The sequence below is a fragment of the Acanthochromis polyacanthus genome, chromosome 7, assembly GCF_021347895.1.
Source record: "Acanthochromis polyacanthus isolate Apoly-LR-REF ecotype Palm Island chromosome 7, KAUST_Apoly_ChrSc, whole genome shotgun sequence".
NCBI lineage: Eukaryota > Metazoa > Chordata > Actinopteri > Pomacentridae > Acanthochromis > Acanthochromis polyacanthus.
In genome coordinates, this window is record NC_067119.1 from 24,361,810 (window position 1) to 24,381,031 (window position 19,222).

Below are 19,222 nucleotides of genomic sequence, written 5' to 3' on the forward strand. Positions count from 1 at the left end.
TCGGGGTGGCAGGAAGGGACGTGGTGGGTGTAGCTGGAGTGGTCAAAAAACCGCTAATGATGAGGGGGATAGCGGGGGTTGAAAAAAGAGACAAGCATATGCTACTGGCAGGATCAACCAGGTAGCCCAGACGGGACGAGCGTGCAGCGCACGAGCGTAGAGCGGCATGGCGGCGCCCGGTCGGGGACAAGGTGCATGATGCTTAATGCAGCATTAACCGACTAGTAAAATACTAAACATTTAATAAATGAGTAGGCGGTTAAACGATTAAACGACTAGTCGCGCACATCCCTAGTTTCTGGATTTCACAGCAGGTCCAACTGGGAGGAGACCCTGATATAAACCCAGAACTCACTGCAAGGATTAAATATCATCTGGCCTGGAAATGCACTGGGGTCCTCTAGGACGGAATGAAGAGCATTGCTGGGTTGAGGCATGCCCTGTTAAGTCTGCTATCACAACAACCCTACCCAGAACAAGAAGAAGAAAATGAAAGGATGGATCCATAGTATATTACAAATATTGATATTTGAAATGCTTAAAAAGGGGTCCCATTTTGACAAACCTTGTGGCATCTGTGGCAAGATGTCACCTCAACAATAGTCAAACAGAAAAAGCACAGCCTTTTGTAAATGCAGACCTAAAATATACTTTCACATGCATGTAACCCACTTTTGGTCACAATAGCATACAAATGTGATGTCACGATAGATTGCTTGCTCTTTTTTGTAGCTGCCCTTGTGCGCACTGTGGATACAGACCACACAGCATGCAGAGAAATGTTTGGGCATATCTTCTGTATTTGCACTGTGTCAGGAGTTACTAAGATAAGACGAACCCACCAAGAGGTCTTTCAGCACGTGTTTCTAAACTGAGCTCTACTAAAGCAACTGGTGTCACTGCTAACCTTTCTATGAGGGCTGCTTTCGGGCATACAGTACATCATGCTACACAAGCGGAGGTGAATGCTACATATTAGACTTGAGCTGTAAAAGTGAAATAGATATTCAAATTTCTTTCAGCCAGTGTCCTTCACATTACCCACAATTCATGATGAAAATCCAAAAGAACAACCACCCTGAAGCAGAGACAGACTTAACATCACAGGCCCTTCTTGATAGCACGGCTAGACAGCAGCAGACTGTGATGACTGTCAGAACCAGTCATCACAACAGAAAGAGAGGAATGCTAAATAAAACTGCTCGTTACCATCCAGATTGTTTCCTTCAGTAGGAAATAATGAGAACAAAATGGTAGCAGCTGCTGAAACAAAAAACTACTCAAAAATATATGGTGTGGCCCGTACAAAGAAAAGACTGGGAACTTTCTTTAAAAAGGTGACAAGGACAAAAACGAAGAGTTAAAACAGAAGAAGGATTGAATAAACAGTGTGAGAACTAAAAAATCTTAATCCTAGACGACATCACTTGCTATTTGTTGTTGGATCAAGAGAGAGTTTGGACCAAAGGTGTTGTTTTAAGGTTTAGTTTCAAGTTCTCTGCAAACAAACTGCATTTCTTTTTTTAAATTAAAATTGTAACACTATAAAGCGTAGACTCATCCATTAATTTACTCTATTACTGGTATGGTAATGCATTTTCCACCCTGAATAAATAACAAGATGATGTTATTAGGCAGTCAGTGCCTGTTGTGCTCTGTGTTTCCATATTTCTGTGTCTTGAGGTGTTGATCAAACTGCAGCAGAAAATGATTCCAACGTGAACGCTGAAGAACTGCAGTTCCTTAAACAGCCACTTGTGGCTCGCCATAAAAGCAAGTAAATCCCCATAAACCTCCATGTTTAAACGCCCAACTTTACAGCAGAAAAAAACATGTTTACAGCATGTTACAAAAAATAGCTTTAATCTCGAATTCCCAATTTATGACGACTGCACAAGGGGTGAACTCACACGTTTTATTGTATTCAGGCTTAAATTTATACGTATTTAAGGGAATATTCACTCAGAGGAAAACGTGGATCCTCTCATGCTCCACGTTTGTGCTCATTTTTTGAATGTCAGAGACAAACACCATAAGAGTTGGGTTTTAAATGTTTAAATCCAAAAGATACATTCTAAATTACACTGCTGAATCACTAGTTGTGGACGGCTGTTAGATGCTATGTAGGATGGAGTGTACAGTTCACTTCACAAGTAGGATGGAAACACAGGGCACAGGGCCCAAGTTTGCACAAAAATTCCTCACTTAGGTGCCATTTCCGCCACTCCATCTCTACTCTGCTCCAAGTTCTGCTCCTTATCACTAAACCCAGTTACACTTTCTTAGCAACGGTTCCTTCTGCTCCTTTTCTCGCCTTTCCCTTTCCCCTTGAAACCTACTTCCTGTAAGTTTTTATTCTTCCGACCAGTACTATGGTCATTGTTTTCCAATACTTCACTATCGTTAATTCACACTTCGTCTCAGTGTGCTTTACACCCACTGTGGGCATTCTGTCTCATGTTGGTGTATTTTTTGCTCATAATTGCAAATCTGTTTCATAAGGCCCATGTTTCTCACCATTTTACCTCTAATGTTCTTCTGCTTCTACCAGCACAAACCTTTTCTATGTACACACGTGGACAAAATTGTTGGTACCCCTCAGTTAAAGAAGGAAAAACCCACAATTCTCACTGAAATCACTTGAAACTCACAAAAGTAACAATAAATAAAAATTTATTGAAAATTAAATAATCAAAAACAGCCATTACTTTTGAATTGTTGATTAACATAATTATTTTAAAAAACAAACTAATGAAACAGGCCTGGACAAAAATGATGGTACCTCTATAAAAGATTGAAAACTATTTGACCAGAGTGACATGATTAACTCAGGTGTGTCATTTAATTGACATCACAGGTGTTTCCAAACTCATAATCAGTCAGTCTGCCTATTTAAAGGGAGACAAGTAGTCACCCTGCTGTTTGGTGAAAAGGTGTGTACCACACTGAACATGGACAACAGAAAGCGAAGGAGAGAATTGTCCCAGGACATCCGAAAAAAAATTATAGACAAACATCTTAAAGGTAAAGGCTATAAGACCATCTCTAAGCAGCTTGAAGTTCCTGTGACAACAGTGGCTCATATTATTCAGAAGTTCAAGACCCACGGGACAGTAGCCAACCTCCCTGGACGTGGCCGCAAGAGGAAAATTGATGACAAATTGAAGAGACGGATCGTTGGAATTGTATCCAAAGAGCCCAGAGCAACCTCCAAAGAAATTAAAGGTGAACTCCAAGGCCAAGGTACATCAGTGTCAGATCGCACCATTCGTCCTTGTTTGAGCCAAAGTGGACTTCATGGGAGACGACCGAGGAGGACACCACTGCTGAAAAAAACTCATAAAAAAGCCAGACTGGAATTTGCAAAAATGCATGTTGACAAACCACAAAGCTTCTGGGAGAATGTCCTTTGGACAGATGAGACCAAACTGGAGCTTTTTGGTAAGGCACATCAACTCTATGTTCATAGACTCAAAAACCAAGCATACGAAGAAAAGAACACTGTCCCTACGGTGAAACATGGAGGAGGCTCAGTAATGTTTTGGGGCTGCTTTGCTGCATCTGGCACAGGGTGTCTTGAAAGTGTGCAAGGTACGATGAAATCTGAAGACTATCAAGGCATTCTGGAGAGAAATGTGCTGCCTCGTGTCAAAGCTTGGTCTCAGTCGCAGGTCATGGGTCTTCCAACAGGACAACCATCCAAAACACACAGCCAAAAACACCCAAGAATGGCTGAGAGAAAAGCGTTGGACTATTCTAAAGTGGCCTTCTATGAGCCCAGATCTGAATCCCATTGAACATATGTGGAAGGAGCTGAAACATGCCATTTGGAGAAGACACCCATCAAACCTGAGACAACTGGAGCTGTTTGCTCATGAGGAGTGGGCCAAAATACCTGTTGACAGCTGCAGAACGCTCATTGACAAATACAGAAATCGTTTAATTGCAGTGATTGCCTCAAAAGGTTGTGCAACAAAATATTAAGTTATGGGTACCATCATTTTTGTCCAGCCCTATTTCATTAGTTTGTTTTTTTAAATAATTATGTTAATCAACAATTCAAAAGTGATGGCTGATTTTGATTATTTAATTTTCAATAAATTTTTATTTATTGTTACTTTTGTGAGTTTCAAATGATTTCAGTGAGAATTGTGGGTTTTTCCTTCTTTAACTGAGGGGTACCAACAATTTTGTCCACGTGTGTACAGTGGGTACGGAAAGTATTCAGACCCCTTGAAATTTTTCACACTGTGTCATTGCAGCCATTTGCCAAAATAAAAAAAGTTCATTTTATTTCGCATTAATGTACACTCAGCACTCCATCTTGACAGAGAAAAAAACAGAAATTTAGAAATTTTTGCAAATTTATTAAAAAAGAAAAACTGAAATATCACATGGTCAGAAGTATTCAGACCCTTTGCAGCGACATTCATATTTAACTCACATGCTGTCCATTTCTTCTGATCCTCCTCGAGATGGTTCTGCTTCTTTATTGGAGTCCAGCTGTGTTTAATTAAACTGACTGGACTTGATGAGGAAAGGCACACACCTGTCTATATAAGACCTTACAGCTCACAGTGCATGTCAGAGCAAATGAGAATCGTGAAGGAACTGCCCAAGGAGCTCAGAGACAGAATTGTGGCAAGGCACAGATCTGGCCAAGGTTACAAAAGAATTTCTGCAGCACTCAAGGTTCCTAAGAGCACAGCGGCCTCCATAATCCTCAAATGGAAGAAATTTGGGACGACCACAACTCTTCCTAGACCTGGCCGTCCAGCCAAACTGAGCAATGGTGGGAGAAGAGCCTTGGTGAGAGAGGTAAAGAAGAACCCAAAGATCACTGTGGCTGAGCTCCAGAGATGCAGTCGGGAGATAGGAGAAAGTTCCACAAAGTCAACTATCACTGCAGCCCTCCACCAGTCGGGGCTTTATGGCAGAGTGGCCCGACAGAAGCCTCTCCTCAGTGCAAGACACATGAAAGCCTGCATAGAGTTTGCCAAAAAACACATGAAGGACTCCCAGACTATGAGAAATAAGATTCTCTGGTCTGATGAGACCAAGATTAAACTTTTTGGTGTTAATTCTAAGCGGTATGTGTGGAGAAAAGCAGGCACTGCTCATCACCTGCCCAATACAATCCCTACAGTGAAACATGGTGGTGGGAGCATCATGTTGTGGGGGTGTTTTTCAGCTGCAGGGACAGGATGACTGGTTGCAACTGAAGGAAGGATGAATGCGTCCAAGTACAGAGAGATCCTGGAGGAAAACCTCTTCCAGAGTGCTCAGGACCTCAGACTGGGCCGAAGGTTCACCTTTCAACAGGACAATGACCCTAAGCACACAGCTAAAATAACAAAGGAGTGGCTTCAGAACAACTCTGTGACCGTTCTGGACTGGCCCAGTCAGAGCCCTGACCTAAACCCAATTGAGCATCTCTGGAGAGACCTCAAAATGGCTGTCCACCAACGTTCACCATCCAACCTGACAGAACTGGAGAGGATCTGCAAGGAAGAATGGCAGAGGATCCCCAAATCCAGGTGTGAAAAACTTGTTGCATCATTCCCAAAAAGACTCATGACTGTACTAGCTGAAAAGGGTGCTTCTACTCAATACTGAGCACAGTACTTATGACCATGTGATATTTCAGCTTTTCGTTTTAATAAATTTGCAAAAATTTCTACATTTCTGTTTTTTTCTGTCAAGATGGGGTGCTGAGTGTACATTAATGAGAAATAAAATGAACTTTTTTGATTTTGGCAAATGGCTGCAATGACACAGAGTGAAAAATTTCAAGGGGTCTGAATACTTTCCCTACTCACTGTATTTCTCCTTCTTCCCTTTATCTTGCACATCTGTCTACATCTCCTCCCTCCTTGGTTTGATTTTTCCAACCATGTAAGCACATTCCAGTCTGTGGACAGGGCAGAGCTCCCACAGTAAGAACAGGTTCCCAGAGCCAAATGGAGACTGGCTGCAAAATGCTGACTGACTGTTTGCTTGATAAGACCAAGAAGCAAAACGAAGCAGCACAAGTTTTCAGGAGTGACTGTATGTATGTGTGTGTGAACATGCATGGATGCATAAGCCTTTGCATAAGCATATGACAGGTTCTTAGCCTTTTTGCTGGTGGGTAGCTAAATGATGTCATGGGTATCTTTCTTTCTGGGGAAGCAAAGAAGTAAACATTTAAATCCCCAATAGTGCAATTTCTGACTCAAACAACTTTGAAGTAATTTTTAGTTTAGCATGGGGGAGCTTCTTTTCTACACAGGCAGGCAGACAGACTCCAGCTTATATTTGATCAGAGTGGGTTCTTGGAGTGAGAGGATAAACTGAGAGGAGAGCATGGGTTGAAGAAAAACAGCTGGGAAGAAACTCAAGACAGTGCTGACATGGCTGTGACAGGGAGGCCAGCAGCTGTAATAACAACAAGCTGTAATAACTGTGTGCCGAGTGCATCCACTTACAGTTGGAAGTTATGACCAAAGCAAACAAGTTACTCTCAAAATTAAAATCAAAATAATAAACTAACATTATGGGCACAGCCAAATACAGTGCCTACAAAAAATATTTACTCACCGTAAACGTTTTCTTTTTTTTAATTACTTTTCAACATTGAATTGTGATATTTTTAATTTGCCTGTTTTTTCAATAATTTACAAAACAATTGCAAAAAACCCTTCCATGTCAAAAATGAAAATTAATTTCTAGAAGGCATTGCCAATTAATCCAAAATGTTAGATGTAAACAAGCGATAAGTAAGTATTTAGCCAGTTCAAAGTGACACCTGATTCAACACAGGTGCAGCCAATCACGACTAGAAATCACAAAATCAGGGAAATGGAGATCATCTGAGTTCAGTGAATGTTTCTCAGCTGAATGTAGCATGAAGAAAGACACCTGGAAAGTCCAGTCACTGGTGAATCCGCACTCCTGACTATAACTACACCACAAAGACAAAAAGAAAACTCCAAGCAACACTATGAAAAATTATTCAACAGCATAAGTCAGGGGATGGATACAAGCAAGTTTCCAAGTCACTGAATATCCATTAGAGTACATTTTATTCAGTTCAGTCAACTGGAAGAAGATTCTTTGATCTGATGAGCATGAAATGGACCTTTTTGGCCATCGGGATTGACACTGTTAGACAGTGAATACTGCACATCCTCACAAACACATCATCCCCACTGAAGCATGGTGGTGGCAGTATGTGGGGATGCTTCTTGGCAGCAGGCCCTGAGGGGCTTGTAAGGGTAGAGGGTAAAATGAATGCAGCAAAGTGTCATAAAATCCTGAACAACAACCTGATGCAGTCTGCAAGAGAACTTAGATTTGGGAGAAAAATGTGTTTTCCAGCAAGACAATGAGCCAAAGCATACAACCAAAGCTACGCAGAATGATTTAAAGAGAACAAGACGAATGTTCTGGAGTGGCCGAGTCAGAGCCCAGACCTCAATCTAATTACAAATTTGTGGCTGGACTTGAAAAAGGCTGTTCATTCACGATCCACATGCAACCTGACAGAGCTTATAAAGTTTTGCAAAGAAGAATAAAGTAAAAGTGCAGTGTTCAGAAGTGGAAGGCTGACAGAGATCCATCTACACAGCCTCAGTGCAGTGATTGTGGCCAAAGGTGATAGTAAATACTGACTTCAAGGGAGTCAATCCTTATGCAGTTACTTATTTTATAATAAATTGACATTACTTTGTTTTCTATATTCATTAGGACACAAAAGAGTTTTTTTTCGTAAATGATTGTCAAAAAAAAAAAGCCTAATCAAATTGCTCATCATTTAATGCTGACCAGCAATAAAATGGGATAATTTCCAAAAGTGGCAAATGCCTTTAAGAGGACCTGTACATTAAATTTAATTCTTTGATGTGTGCTTCATCAACTCCATGACAACACATACAGTTTACTATATGTGAACCCGGCTCAGGAAAACTAAAGCAGGTCCAATCCACCGTAAAGAGCATCTATGCAAGAGCACCTGTGCAGGTACAAAAAACACAGAGGAAGTTATTTAGTTCCCGGCAATCAAATCTTATCAAGGACGTGCATTTGTTTATTTCTGAATTCCTTACCAATCAATGATCAAAGTGCAGTCAGGCAACATGTGGTGCCATAAAAACAGAACACTATTATTGTTGTTCATTCAGCTCTGAACTGTGGATAACAGGTGTCTGAACCTCAGGTGTCTGCAGGCTGGGAGGAACATGCACAAAGCACACACTGACACATTCGCGTGGTTTCATTGACATCAGAAGTCCTGGTATATTTCACACAGTCCTGTGAGTTTTACATGTGGGATTCCCACACACACAGACACACACACTAGACAGATTAGCCACTAGCTGTAGGGCAGAATTTAATATTCCAATATCCATTGTCAACATGGCATCAGATATCCAACAGGTTCTGTATGGAATCTAAGCTAGTTGGGAACATCAGGTTTTCACCCAGTCCCAACCCACTGTAAAGAACATCAACACAAAAGTTTGCACTTCAGTCTTTAAAGGAAGGCTATGAGATCCAATATAAACATATGCCTGTATCCAAATGAAGCAACGGCATCGGCTGAAACACAAAGCAAGTTATACAGTGCTCTACAATCAAACCTTGCCCATCTTAAATAAATATCATATTTGTTTATTTCCACATTCCTGCCCAGTCCACGATCAAAGTGCAGTCAGGCACCGAATGAAACAGAACAAGAATTTATTACTATTTGTTCAGTTCTCTGTTGAAAACTCAAAAGAACATGATGTTCTCAAAAGAACATGTCTCTCAAGGATTTACTGATGTGCTTAAGATATGCACTGTTTTAAGTTTTCTTCGTTATTTTTGTACTTTTTGCTGGCAGGCCTTATGTTGGGGCACAGCGGCAGAAGTCCAAGGTGTCTGTACCTCTGCTGTTGGCAGGTTGGGAGGAACGTGCACAAAGCACACACCGGCACACACACTCGATTTCACTGACAGCAGGTGTCCTGATATATTTCACACAGTCCTGTGAGTTTTACATGTGGGCTTCCCACACTTCTGCATGCAGCCACACACGCATACACAGATTAGCCCTTAGCTTATCATACCATTTGTCGGCTGTAGTGAGGAATTTGAAAATGTAACCTAAATATTCATTGTCCAAATGGCATCAGTTATCCCACAGGTATTGCTGATTCAATGTATAATAGTGATGGATAGCTGTTTAGCCTATTTAAAGGTATTGTGTAAAGCTGTAGAAAGTGCCTGCAAGACACATCTGATGATTAGAGCAAGGCTGATGAGACGATTTTATTTCCCAGTCATTTGTCAGGCAGCTGCATTCTCCAGGTCTGAAAACTGGTCAGGTTGAAGTGCCTGCTGCTTTTATGCCAGCTCTGACAAACTGTAGATAAGTGCAGCGAATGAGCACTAGTCTAGGTACGTGTTTAGGACAATAAAATATATTTAGTCTTCACAACCTCATTTGGACTTTGGACATATTGATACAAAGCCAATATTGACATACTGGAGAGAAGTGTACCCTGTGAACTCTGATAAAAACAACACTGAAGAAGAAAACAAGCAACTAAAGGCATGCCATACATTTTTGCGTACGTGTTCTCTGTGTTTGTACACTCAACATGAAAACCATCTGTCTAATATTGTGTATGTTTCCCTCGTGCTAAAACAGCTCTGGACCACTGGGGCATGCACACATGGCAGCGCATTCTTCACCTGTCCATAGCTGTAATGTTGTGGATGATTGGTCTCATCTGAGTACATGGATATGGGTTTGTATTCTGTCATTATGTGCCCAGACACAACACTGCAAGCAACACTGATAAATTGCTCCATGAACTTTTAAAAAGAATATTAATTTGAGCTCCAGTGCACTTTTTACAGAGCAGATGTTTTACTCAAAATTGGGCAAAAACATTCACACCTTAAGGGCCACCCACAGGTCTCAGTGGGACTTTAACCCCTGCTTTGTATAGAGAGTGTCGTGCTTACTTTGCCACTGCATTTGCTCCCTTGTTCTCTCTCTTTTCAGGTAAATAAGGAATCATAGAATATCCTGAACCCTTGTTTGTTTTCTCAATCAACATACAGTACAGTAACACGTCTTATATTTTTGTTTATCCCTCTAACTAACCCTGTCTACTCCTGAACTCTGCTTTCTACATTGTCCCCAAAGGAAAACTCCAACAAGCTAACCTTTAGCCTCAGTCTTGTTTGTGAGTGAGCAAGTGTTGCTCTCCTGTTAAAAATGTGCACCCACCTGCGGCTCAGCAAAGCACTGTTTTGGTTTCCTGTATTACTTCAGAGGCCAAACACAGTGTGTTGGGCAAACTCTCACCAGCCACAAGGCTGGCTCTAAATCAGGCTTTGCTTTGCCATTGGAGGGCCGTGACTGAGCAAAACAAGATAAAGCCTGCTGATTCTCACCGATGGCCACTGATTACAGCCATGATGATGAGGCACTAAAGTGGCTTGGCTCGGATCTACGTGTGTGGGCAAAGAGAGTGACTGCAGTGAATAAATAGCACTGACTCATTCTGGTCATAACTCAGTGATGGTTATTTCTGTGCAAACAAGAATACTGCATAGAGGAGTTGCATTCAGTGTATTCATTATTTTAGGTAAATTTAAATATGCATTCAAAGTTTAAATTGACATACATAAGATGTGGCTGAAAGGTTTTGATGTTGCTGTATAAACTCAAAGGACGCCTGAGTGTTTAGACTTTGCGCAGAGTTCAGTTCTTCTGTCTTTAAGGTCAAATAAGTGCCAGGGTCGAATAAAAGTAAAGCTGTCAGCATTATTTCATGAACAAAAGGTATTGAGAGTGTTTTGTTGCTGTTAAGTTTCTGTATCAAGGACATCAGACACAGACAGCAAGCTGAGAAAAATATGGGCAGAAGATTTTTGCCAGAAATGCAGGTGGAAGTGGTTTAGTTCCTGAGGGCATCATGGCAGCAGGTTATTTGTTTTTGTGGTGTTTGTGTGTGTGCATTAAGAAACTGTGTGATTGTGCACCTATCCTAAGCAATATTTAGTTCTTAAGTGTGTGTGCACATCTAATTATATATATTCATGTCCAAGCAAATGTGCAATGTATGAATTAATATATTTGTTTGTGCTTGTGCATTTATTCACATCCTTGGAGGTTTGTCGGTTACCTGTGCTGTTGGGCCGTCCTCGGTAAATGTCATCGTAGGCCGTCCACTGATCAGTAACTTGGTAGGCGTGGATGAATACAACCACCACTGCAACTAGACAGATGAGAGGCACTAACACCGCCGTGCACAGAGCAGCATAGATGTTTGGGATAAAGCACCTAAAGGAGGGATGGACAGAAATGTGAATGATTAGTTTATGTATATATTTAGATTACAAATAAAGCCCATAATAAAATAAAAGCCATGGTGAGATGACAAAATCAAGCTAAAAAGCATGAAATAAAGAGTGCTTCCCTCTCAGAGGTAAGCTCTACAAAACAGAAACATATTACATGCCTATACTGAACCGTATTTATTCCTAAGACTTTGTTTCTTCTCGTTTCACAAAGAGGATCTGCTCTGAGCCCGCTTAAGACTCACTGGATTGTTGCTGAACAGTCCCAGCTCAACATATATGTTTTTAACTCTTCTGCACAACCAGGTGACCCTGCAGCTTCAGCAGGATAATATCTGATAATATCCAAGGGCAAAGACGCTCAAAAATTGTTTCTCCTTTTTAAAGAGAACAAAAAGCATTTATCTCCCCCTTAGAAGGGGAGATGAGTGGGGAGTGGTTATGTGATTTATCTGCTGATCCATGCAGTCTGAGGAGAAATTTCTTTTGAAACAGATTAATACAAGTGATTAAAGGCCAAAAGGAAACTTTTTCCTTGAGAAAGTAGAATCTGTATTACAATTTTCTCATTACGATCTAATTGTTTCTCATTTGGCGCATGTTGGTGTGAGTCAGAAGTTCACCGTTTATCTGAGTTGTTTTTCTCGAGGAAATCTCTGCAGTTCTTTCCCAGCTTCCTCCAATCACACACGTTTATCTTTATTAAAGAAAACCAAGTGAAACATCTTCCTCTGGGAAAATCAACATGCCCATATGAACTGTAACTGCCAAAGAGCTAGAAAAACACTCATGTGACTGTGTCCTTTTCACAAAACAAGCTCAGGCCCTGGTTTGGTGGGAGCATCAAATACTGATAGGACCTCTGCAGGTTTGAGTAATTGCAGAAAAATAATTAGATCTTCGCTAGCCATAACACAGCAGGAAGTATGCCAAACAAAGCATTGCATCAATCTGTCCCACAAACAAAGCCAGACTATGAGACTAAATACACTGGAATATGGATATTTGTGCTGCTGTAGCCTTGTGAGCGGTTGAGATTCTACTGTACTGAAAAATCTCACAAGAAGGAGAAATCCCAGGGAGTCCTGAAGTGGAAGAAGAAAACATCCCCCAGGGGCATAATTGACTGACTTTATGGTTTGGCAGAGAAGAAATAAAGTGAGCAATTCCTTTTATGGTGGATTTTGACAGAAATGATGTCTTCTTTATATATATACAGCAGTGTGAGGCCATGAGTGACTTCAGCATGGATCTTTGTGGGCAAAACATTGAATTTCAGGTTAATGAAATAAATGAAATCTTTAAAAAGCAAACACTGAAGTCTCTGTGGTAACTCTTTGCTTACATAATATGATACAAGGTCATTCAAGTTGTCATTTTATATTTCCACAAGTGAGACTATAAAACTAGACAGAACAGTACATTTGCCAAACCAATCATGAAGCGGCGCACAGTCTGTCATTTCCAACTAAAATAAGAGCTTGTCAGACACAGCTCATTTAAATCCAGATGAGATTTGCTGCGGAACGAAAACCAACCGGGTGATGCATCTGTAGTGAAATTTTTATGACTGCTTCAGATGATCAGCTGTGCATGGGTAATGCAGTGAGTGAGAGAGGACTGTGATCTGCTTCGGTGTAAATGTTAAAATTTAACTTTTTCGTGTTTGCAATTAGAAACGTATTCTCACATCTCACAGTGGAATTGTCTAAGGTTTGAATGTTGCCAGTTTTTGTTTTACCAAAGCTTGAAATTAAGAAAAGTTTGATAAATTTAAGAGGTATGTCTACTTAATTTAAAGTTTGTACCACCAAGATGTCACTGTAAAGGTCAAAAGTCAAGGTTAGCACAAACTCTACATGAGACAGAGAATGTGAAAAATGTGGAATTAAGACAAACAGCAAGAGAAAAGGAGAAACTACGCTGTGATTAAATAGTACTATATTATTCTGCTCATCTATTTATTCTTCTTCATGAGCTTTTTGCACACTAAAAAGTAATTTAAGTGACCTTTTCCCAAAACTTAATTAAATGCACAGTTGCATGATAGAAATATTTTTAAAAAAAAAATCTAATTTACAGATTTAGATTAACTTTTTAAGTTGCTAACATTATTTTGATGGGTGTGCGTTGATATAATGATGTTGGTAATTGCATCAATTTAACAGTATGTGTCATGTAAGCTCAAATTTCTGCATTACTTGATTTTAACTAACTTGAGGTTGATGTAACCTCATAAAATTGGCTTGCTAAATTAATTTTTCTTCACAAGAGTTAAGGATCTTAAGTCCCAACTCAATTACAGATAGTTAAATAATTAACCAAAAACATGTTAAACTGTAGAGAAAAGCAAATTCTTCTACCTCAGTGTACTTTGCTGGTTGAACGGTTTCAGTAGAAGTGTTCATAATTCAAAGTGTTGCATTCATTTTTTTGTACAAAAAATATGTTGCACTTAATGAACCACTGTTTTTAAAATATAAATGATTCACATGGACACAATTACTGTCCAAACACAAAATTGCCCGATGACGTAAAGTCTGAGATAGACACTTGTTTGTGCGCAGGCAGAATGAAACTGAGACAAGAGTGGTGAGAAACAAGAAACTACCTGTTTACACTGATGAGGAGAGAGAAAGAGAGTGAAGGGAAATGAATTCAAAGGCTGCCTCATTCCCTCCAAGAGGAAGGCATGCTTCCCTGGAAACTGAATACTCCTCTGTGTCCTTAAATCTCTCATGTGTACACTGACTGTCCAACACTCGCCCACAGGAAACGCACATTCACTCTTCATCCCAAGGATAACAGCCACACCTAAGACCACTGACTAAATTTAGCTGTGATTTGGGGGGGTTAAACTTCGTCAGTGCTTGGCTTTGCTCGACACGCACACTTGTTGGAATACATGAAAGCGGGGCCTGCAGATATGCTTTTAAAGACACGCCTTTCTTTGTACCATTGTGCTGGTTTGAAAAATGATTACATCTGTTGTGTTCTAGGTTTCAGGTATTTTATATATAGATGCCAAACAGCTATATATAGCTCTGCATAGCACACTTTCTGAAAGACTCCACCCCTAAGGGAATGACTCCAGTTTCAGCGTGGGGAGATGCATGCACTACTACACTGAAAACCATTCATTCATTCATCTGATTGGGCAAGCTACCTCCTCATATGATGTCACTGCTTCAGGTGTTGTTTTTTATTTGCTCTCCTTTAGTCTGTTGTGGAATTTCCCAAAGCTTAAAAAAGAAACTAGTCACCACAAATGACCAGAGCAGTTTAAAAAAGCAGTATGAAAACAGATTACGTTAGAATCGGCTCGTTCCATATGACTGTCATCAGTTCTAAAAAGACCACTTGTGTGTGAAGTTTTGTGCACTGTACACTCACACGTCTCCTTGCACCTGTCCGTATACAGCGTATATGGTCCATCCATAGCCACCGAGCAACACGATGACCAGGATGATGATGACCAGACCGGGAAGACCCCAGCCCAGAACGAAGTACAGGAGATATAGACGGTCTGTGTGTTCGTCGTTCATCACCAGCACTTGCCAGAAGTTCGCCGCCTGAGGAGACAGTTTGAGAAAACAACTTTGTGTGAAGGAATGTGACCAGAAAGACAAAAGATACGCACAGAATGCAAACAACCACTATGGGCTTCATGGGAAATTTCTCTTAAATCTACCGCAGCCGGATGATGTTATCACAAAAGGCAAAAAGTCTAGACTTTAGAGGATTTTTTTCAGCTTTCTTTGCTTGCAAGGACATTTGGTCTTTATAGACAGTGAAAACAGAAATGAAAAGTCACACTTACAGCACACCCAAAATAGCTATGTTTGCTTTGTATTCCAGCAGGCTTTCATAGTCTCATCCATCTCACACACTAAGCCAGGCATTGTTACATAAGCGGCTTTTCTGAACACCTGTTGATTGCAACACACGCACAATGTCTCGTCTATGTATTAAGCCTGGGGAGAGCAAAGAGCAATAGTGAATTACACATTTTTCAAACCAACTGTCACTCTCCATTTTTTTAATGTATATAGGAGGGTGGGGTGGCACACTGCTTCTGTTTGCTCCATCTAACTGTTAAAACTTAACCTGAAAATCTATAGAGAATGTACTCTCCTTCATAAGGAAGAATTGCAATCCAAGTTTATGCAACAGGTCAGCAGCTATAATGAACAGCTGATGATGTTTCTGTCCATCTGTGCGCACTGAACAACACTCGTTTGCACAGGCAATGTGATGCAATTAATGACATGAGGTCAAAGGGTGCTGGCCTCTACCTCATAACTGTGTCTCAGCTATGACCATAACCATATTGTATAACCACTGACAAATGCACCACACTGCACAAACACACATATATGAGCAGAAACACACACAGGCACATACGTGCAGCACTGAAGGCTCTCAGTTGTGTAACGGCTTGACTGCACTATTCTGACACAATAAAGTGAAGGCACTCATATTCTGCTAGCCTAGCCGTGCTAGACCCAGCTCTGAAGACGCAAGGGTCTAGTTACCCTCGGTAAGCCTCGAGGCTGGATGCTCCTAAAACTGGCCGATGAATCACCATGAAGTGTAGAGTCAGAAGGCGGGCGTAACTAAGTGACGACAGAGGCGCGACGATTCTGACAGAAACAACCGGAAACAACTAGCCTAGTCGCGCTAGACAACCCACTGCAACGAATTTAATTCTCTGTCAGGGTCGACAACAAAAACGACAACAGTCGTTGAGCTCCATTAGCACTGACTCTGAATAATCTTTCTGTTAACATGTCTGTAATATACTTGAGCTTCACCCATTGACTGTATAAATAAGGCTTCACCGAACTCCCGCATCCTCTGATTTCCGGCGCTCTAGGAACTACGTCAGCCTATTCGTTGCGCTGATTGGTTGTATACCTACCCAATTGCTGCAGAGTGATTTGAAAGACAACCTTTTAGCCCGCCTCCCTCCCTGTCGAGAGTTCCTAGACCCTTGCGTCTTCAGAGCTGGGTCTAGCACGGCTAGGCTAATATTCTGCTGCTTCTTGGCTGTGAGCAGACTGGAGCGGTTATTATATTATGGGTAACTTTGTGCTGAGCTGTTCCCTCTGTAGTGGCTGCATCTCTCACCGAGTGTTGATACTAAAGCATTGTGTTTCCAGGCTAAAATGGCTGCACTACAGATTAGCATGCTTGGTGACTAGTACTGCTACCATTCTAAAGAATTGACTCAACAAAATTACAAAAGAATATAATATGTACTTTCTTTATGTAGTCTGTTGATATGAGATCATACATGCATGGGCTGACTATAATGCAGGTTTTGAAAGCCATCTTTTGACACATTAACTGAAAAAATGGTTTTCACAGCATTTCAATCATTACAGAATGCAAAAAATTTAGAACAATTTGCCTTCCCAGTAACGATGTTCTCAGTATTGTTAAGATTTGCCAGGCCTAGTATTAAATTAATATTTCAGCCATTCATGTTTGAATTGTAAATCAGTGTTGAAGGAGAATAAAATACATTAAGTTCTACCCTGAAAACAAACAGGGTTGGTTTCTTCGGTTTGTTACGTATAAAACCCCAGAAGTCAGAATCCATGTTTCTGAGACTGTCATCAGTACACCGTTTAAAAGTGGAACTGCTCAACCATGGCATTGACTCCTTATTTCACTCCTGATGTGTCCTACAGAATAATAATAAAAATAAAACCCACACGGACATGTCAACAAGCTATAAAATCAAGAACAAAACTTCTAAAATGGTTGATGATGTTGTGTTTGATGGATCAGAATGAAACTGAGAGGGAGCCAAAATCTCAAAATCTGGACCAATAAAACCAATAGTGTAAATTTTTTTTGTGGCTTGGAAAAAAAAGACTTTAAATGAGATAAAGCAGTTGCAGAGTCCGAAAGTCACCAACTGCCCGTCTGTCCACAGAACTGATTGACTGACCAATGGTGGTGTCTTGTCTGTCTGTATTCAGAATCAAACTCCATTTGTAAGCTTAAAAAATGCTGAGCAGGTAATACAGGTAATACAAAGCTGGGAATTCAGCACTCTGGCTGTTTGACCAGCAAGTAGAAACAGGGTAAAAACTCACCATAGGCCAGCACTGAGACTTTGGCAGAGAGCTGTATTGTTATGTAATACAATGTGGATTTAAAGTAAGCTGAGGTTGACTCTGCAAGCTTCTGCAGGCAAGAAATAGCCAGTCTGGACAGTGATTCAATTATTGGCTGTTTTTTTTTTTTTTTTTTGCATCATGTCAGTGCATATTCCCCTGACCAATTATTGGGCATACATACTCTCACATACACACACACTGCTGCTATTGATTGAAGTCTTCATCATGGTCTGAGACGGGCTGCTGGCGCCCACTCATATCAGCCACTTATCTGAGAGCAGCCACCTGATAGGAGGGAAAAATGAGCGGTGAGACATCAGTGGGGTCGATACGGAGACGGTGGTGAGGACAGGAGGGTTTTAGCGCCACACATCAATGAAAGCCACAGTGGCAGGAATATTTCCCTTGTCAGCTACTATAGTTGCTGACAATCAAGAAATGACCAGAGATGTTTTTTGGCAGGAGTGCTGAAGAACAAGGGCAATTTATGAAAAAGTAAGTCTCAGTGAGTGAGCGAATGAGTGTATGAAGAAAACAGCAAAATCCAAAGAGATTTTTCTTTCTCCCATCTGATTTGTATTCCTATTTGTGTTTCTTCCTGGATAAAGCATTGCTTAAGCTCAGTTCTGCTAGCACACTAACTACTACCATGTGTGTCTAAAGCCAGTTTTACGTCACAGCACATTTCATCTCGGTTCCAGTTCTCGTCATTCAAATTCTAACACTCCTTAAGCCACATGAAAGCCTTTGACCTGAGCCTTTATCCCCTAAGATATCTCAGAAGTTAGTCGGTAAACAGTCTCATAAGAAAAGCGCTGCATACTTTCAGCACGTAGAGGACTGTGTGGTTCAAGTATTACCCTATTGTGGTCAGTCTCCACTGGCTTATTCAAGAATTAATCTTATTATACTGCACCAACAGTATTGTATGTGCCAGGAGAGATTATAAACTATGATTACGTTCCTTGTAAATGTCACAGCAAATGTCAGAAAAACAACGTGAGGAAAAGATGGGAGACAGGATACAGGTGTAGCACAACACATATTTTTAGATGAGTGCCCTGTGTTTATGTGGTGGAACTCACATTTATTTCTCCCCGATTGTCTTGAGGGCATTCTTGTTAACTAATTCATAGTTGGGTGCAGAATAACAGACACAAGATAGTTTGATTTATGATGCAATAAATCACATTCTTTACTTTTTAAAGTAAAATATTATTTGGGTCAAACTTTCACTGCAGTTTCCATGTCAGTGATGATTCCCTGATTTGCTGAATTTCTACATTCAAGACATATGGCACAAACCACAAATATGATCCAAATAATAAAACATAAAACATTGTTATACTAGTCAAGGTCAATGGATCTTTTTCAACAATAAATGTTCTCATAGCTTCTCATACCATAGTTTAATCAGGCTTTTTTTATTTTTAAATCATCCTGAAAAAATAAGGAAACAAACAAGGAATTACTCTAAGTAAATACATTTGTTTTCCTGCAGTGCAGGATTTGGATGTAGGTGATCACCTGAGGTAAAAGGTCTATCCCTTGGGCAGCTGGTAAAGAACACTAGGTTACGTTCAACACATCCCTGTGCTCTCTGAGCAGGTCACAAGTCACGTATAGTCTCTCTGAAGGATTAAAATGGGCTTATATGAGATTTACACTGCCAAATTAAAACCATATTTTAGGCTTTAACGTAGAGCTAAGACAGCAAAAACTGGATTCTTTGGTGTTCAAAGTGAGTCTAG

The 19,222-nt window shown here is 40.5% G+C and overlaps 1 protein-coding gene across 1 annotated transcript in view; it reads right to left on the bottom strand.

The window, feature by feature from the left end:
- adgrv1 (adhesion G protein-coupled receptor V1) overlaps nucleotides 1-19,222 on the bottom strand; it is a 124,190-nt gene that overhangs the window by 15,488 nt on the left and 89,480 nt on the right. Inside the window, exons 90-91 of the mRNA XM_051950765.1 lie at nucleotides 14,734-14,912; nucleotides 11,166-11,323 (exon numbers count right to left, since the gene is read on the bottom strand). Coding sequence (XP_051806725.1) covers nucleotides 11,166-11,323; nucleotides 14,734-14,912 — 337 coding nt within the window. The remainder of the gene's footprint in view (nucleotides 1-11,165; nucleotides 11,324-14,733; nucleotides 14,913-19,222) is intronic.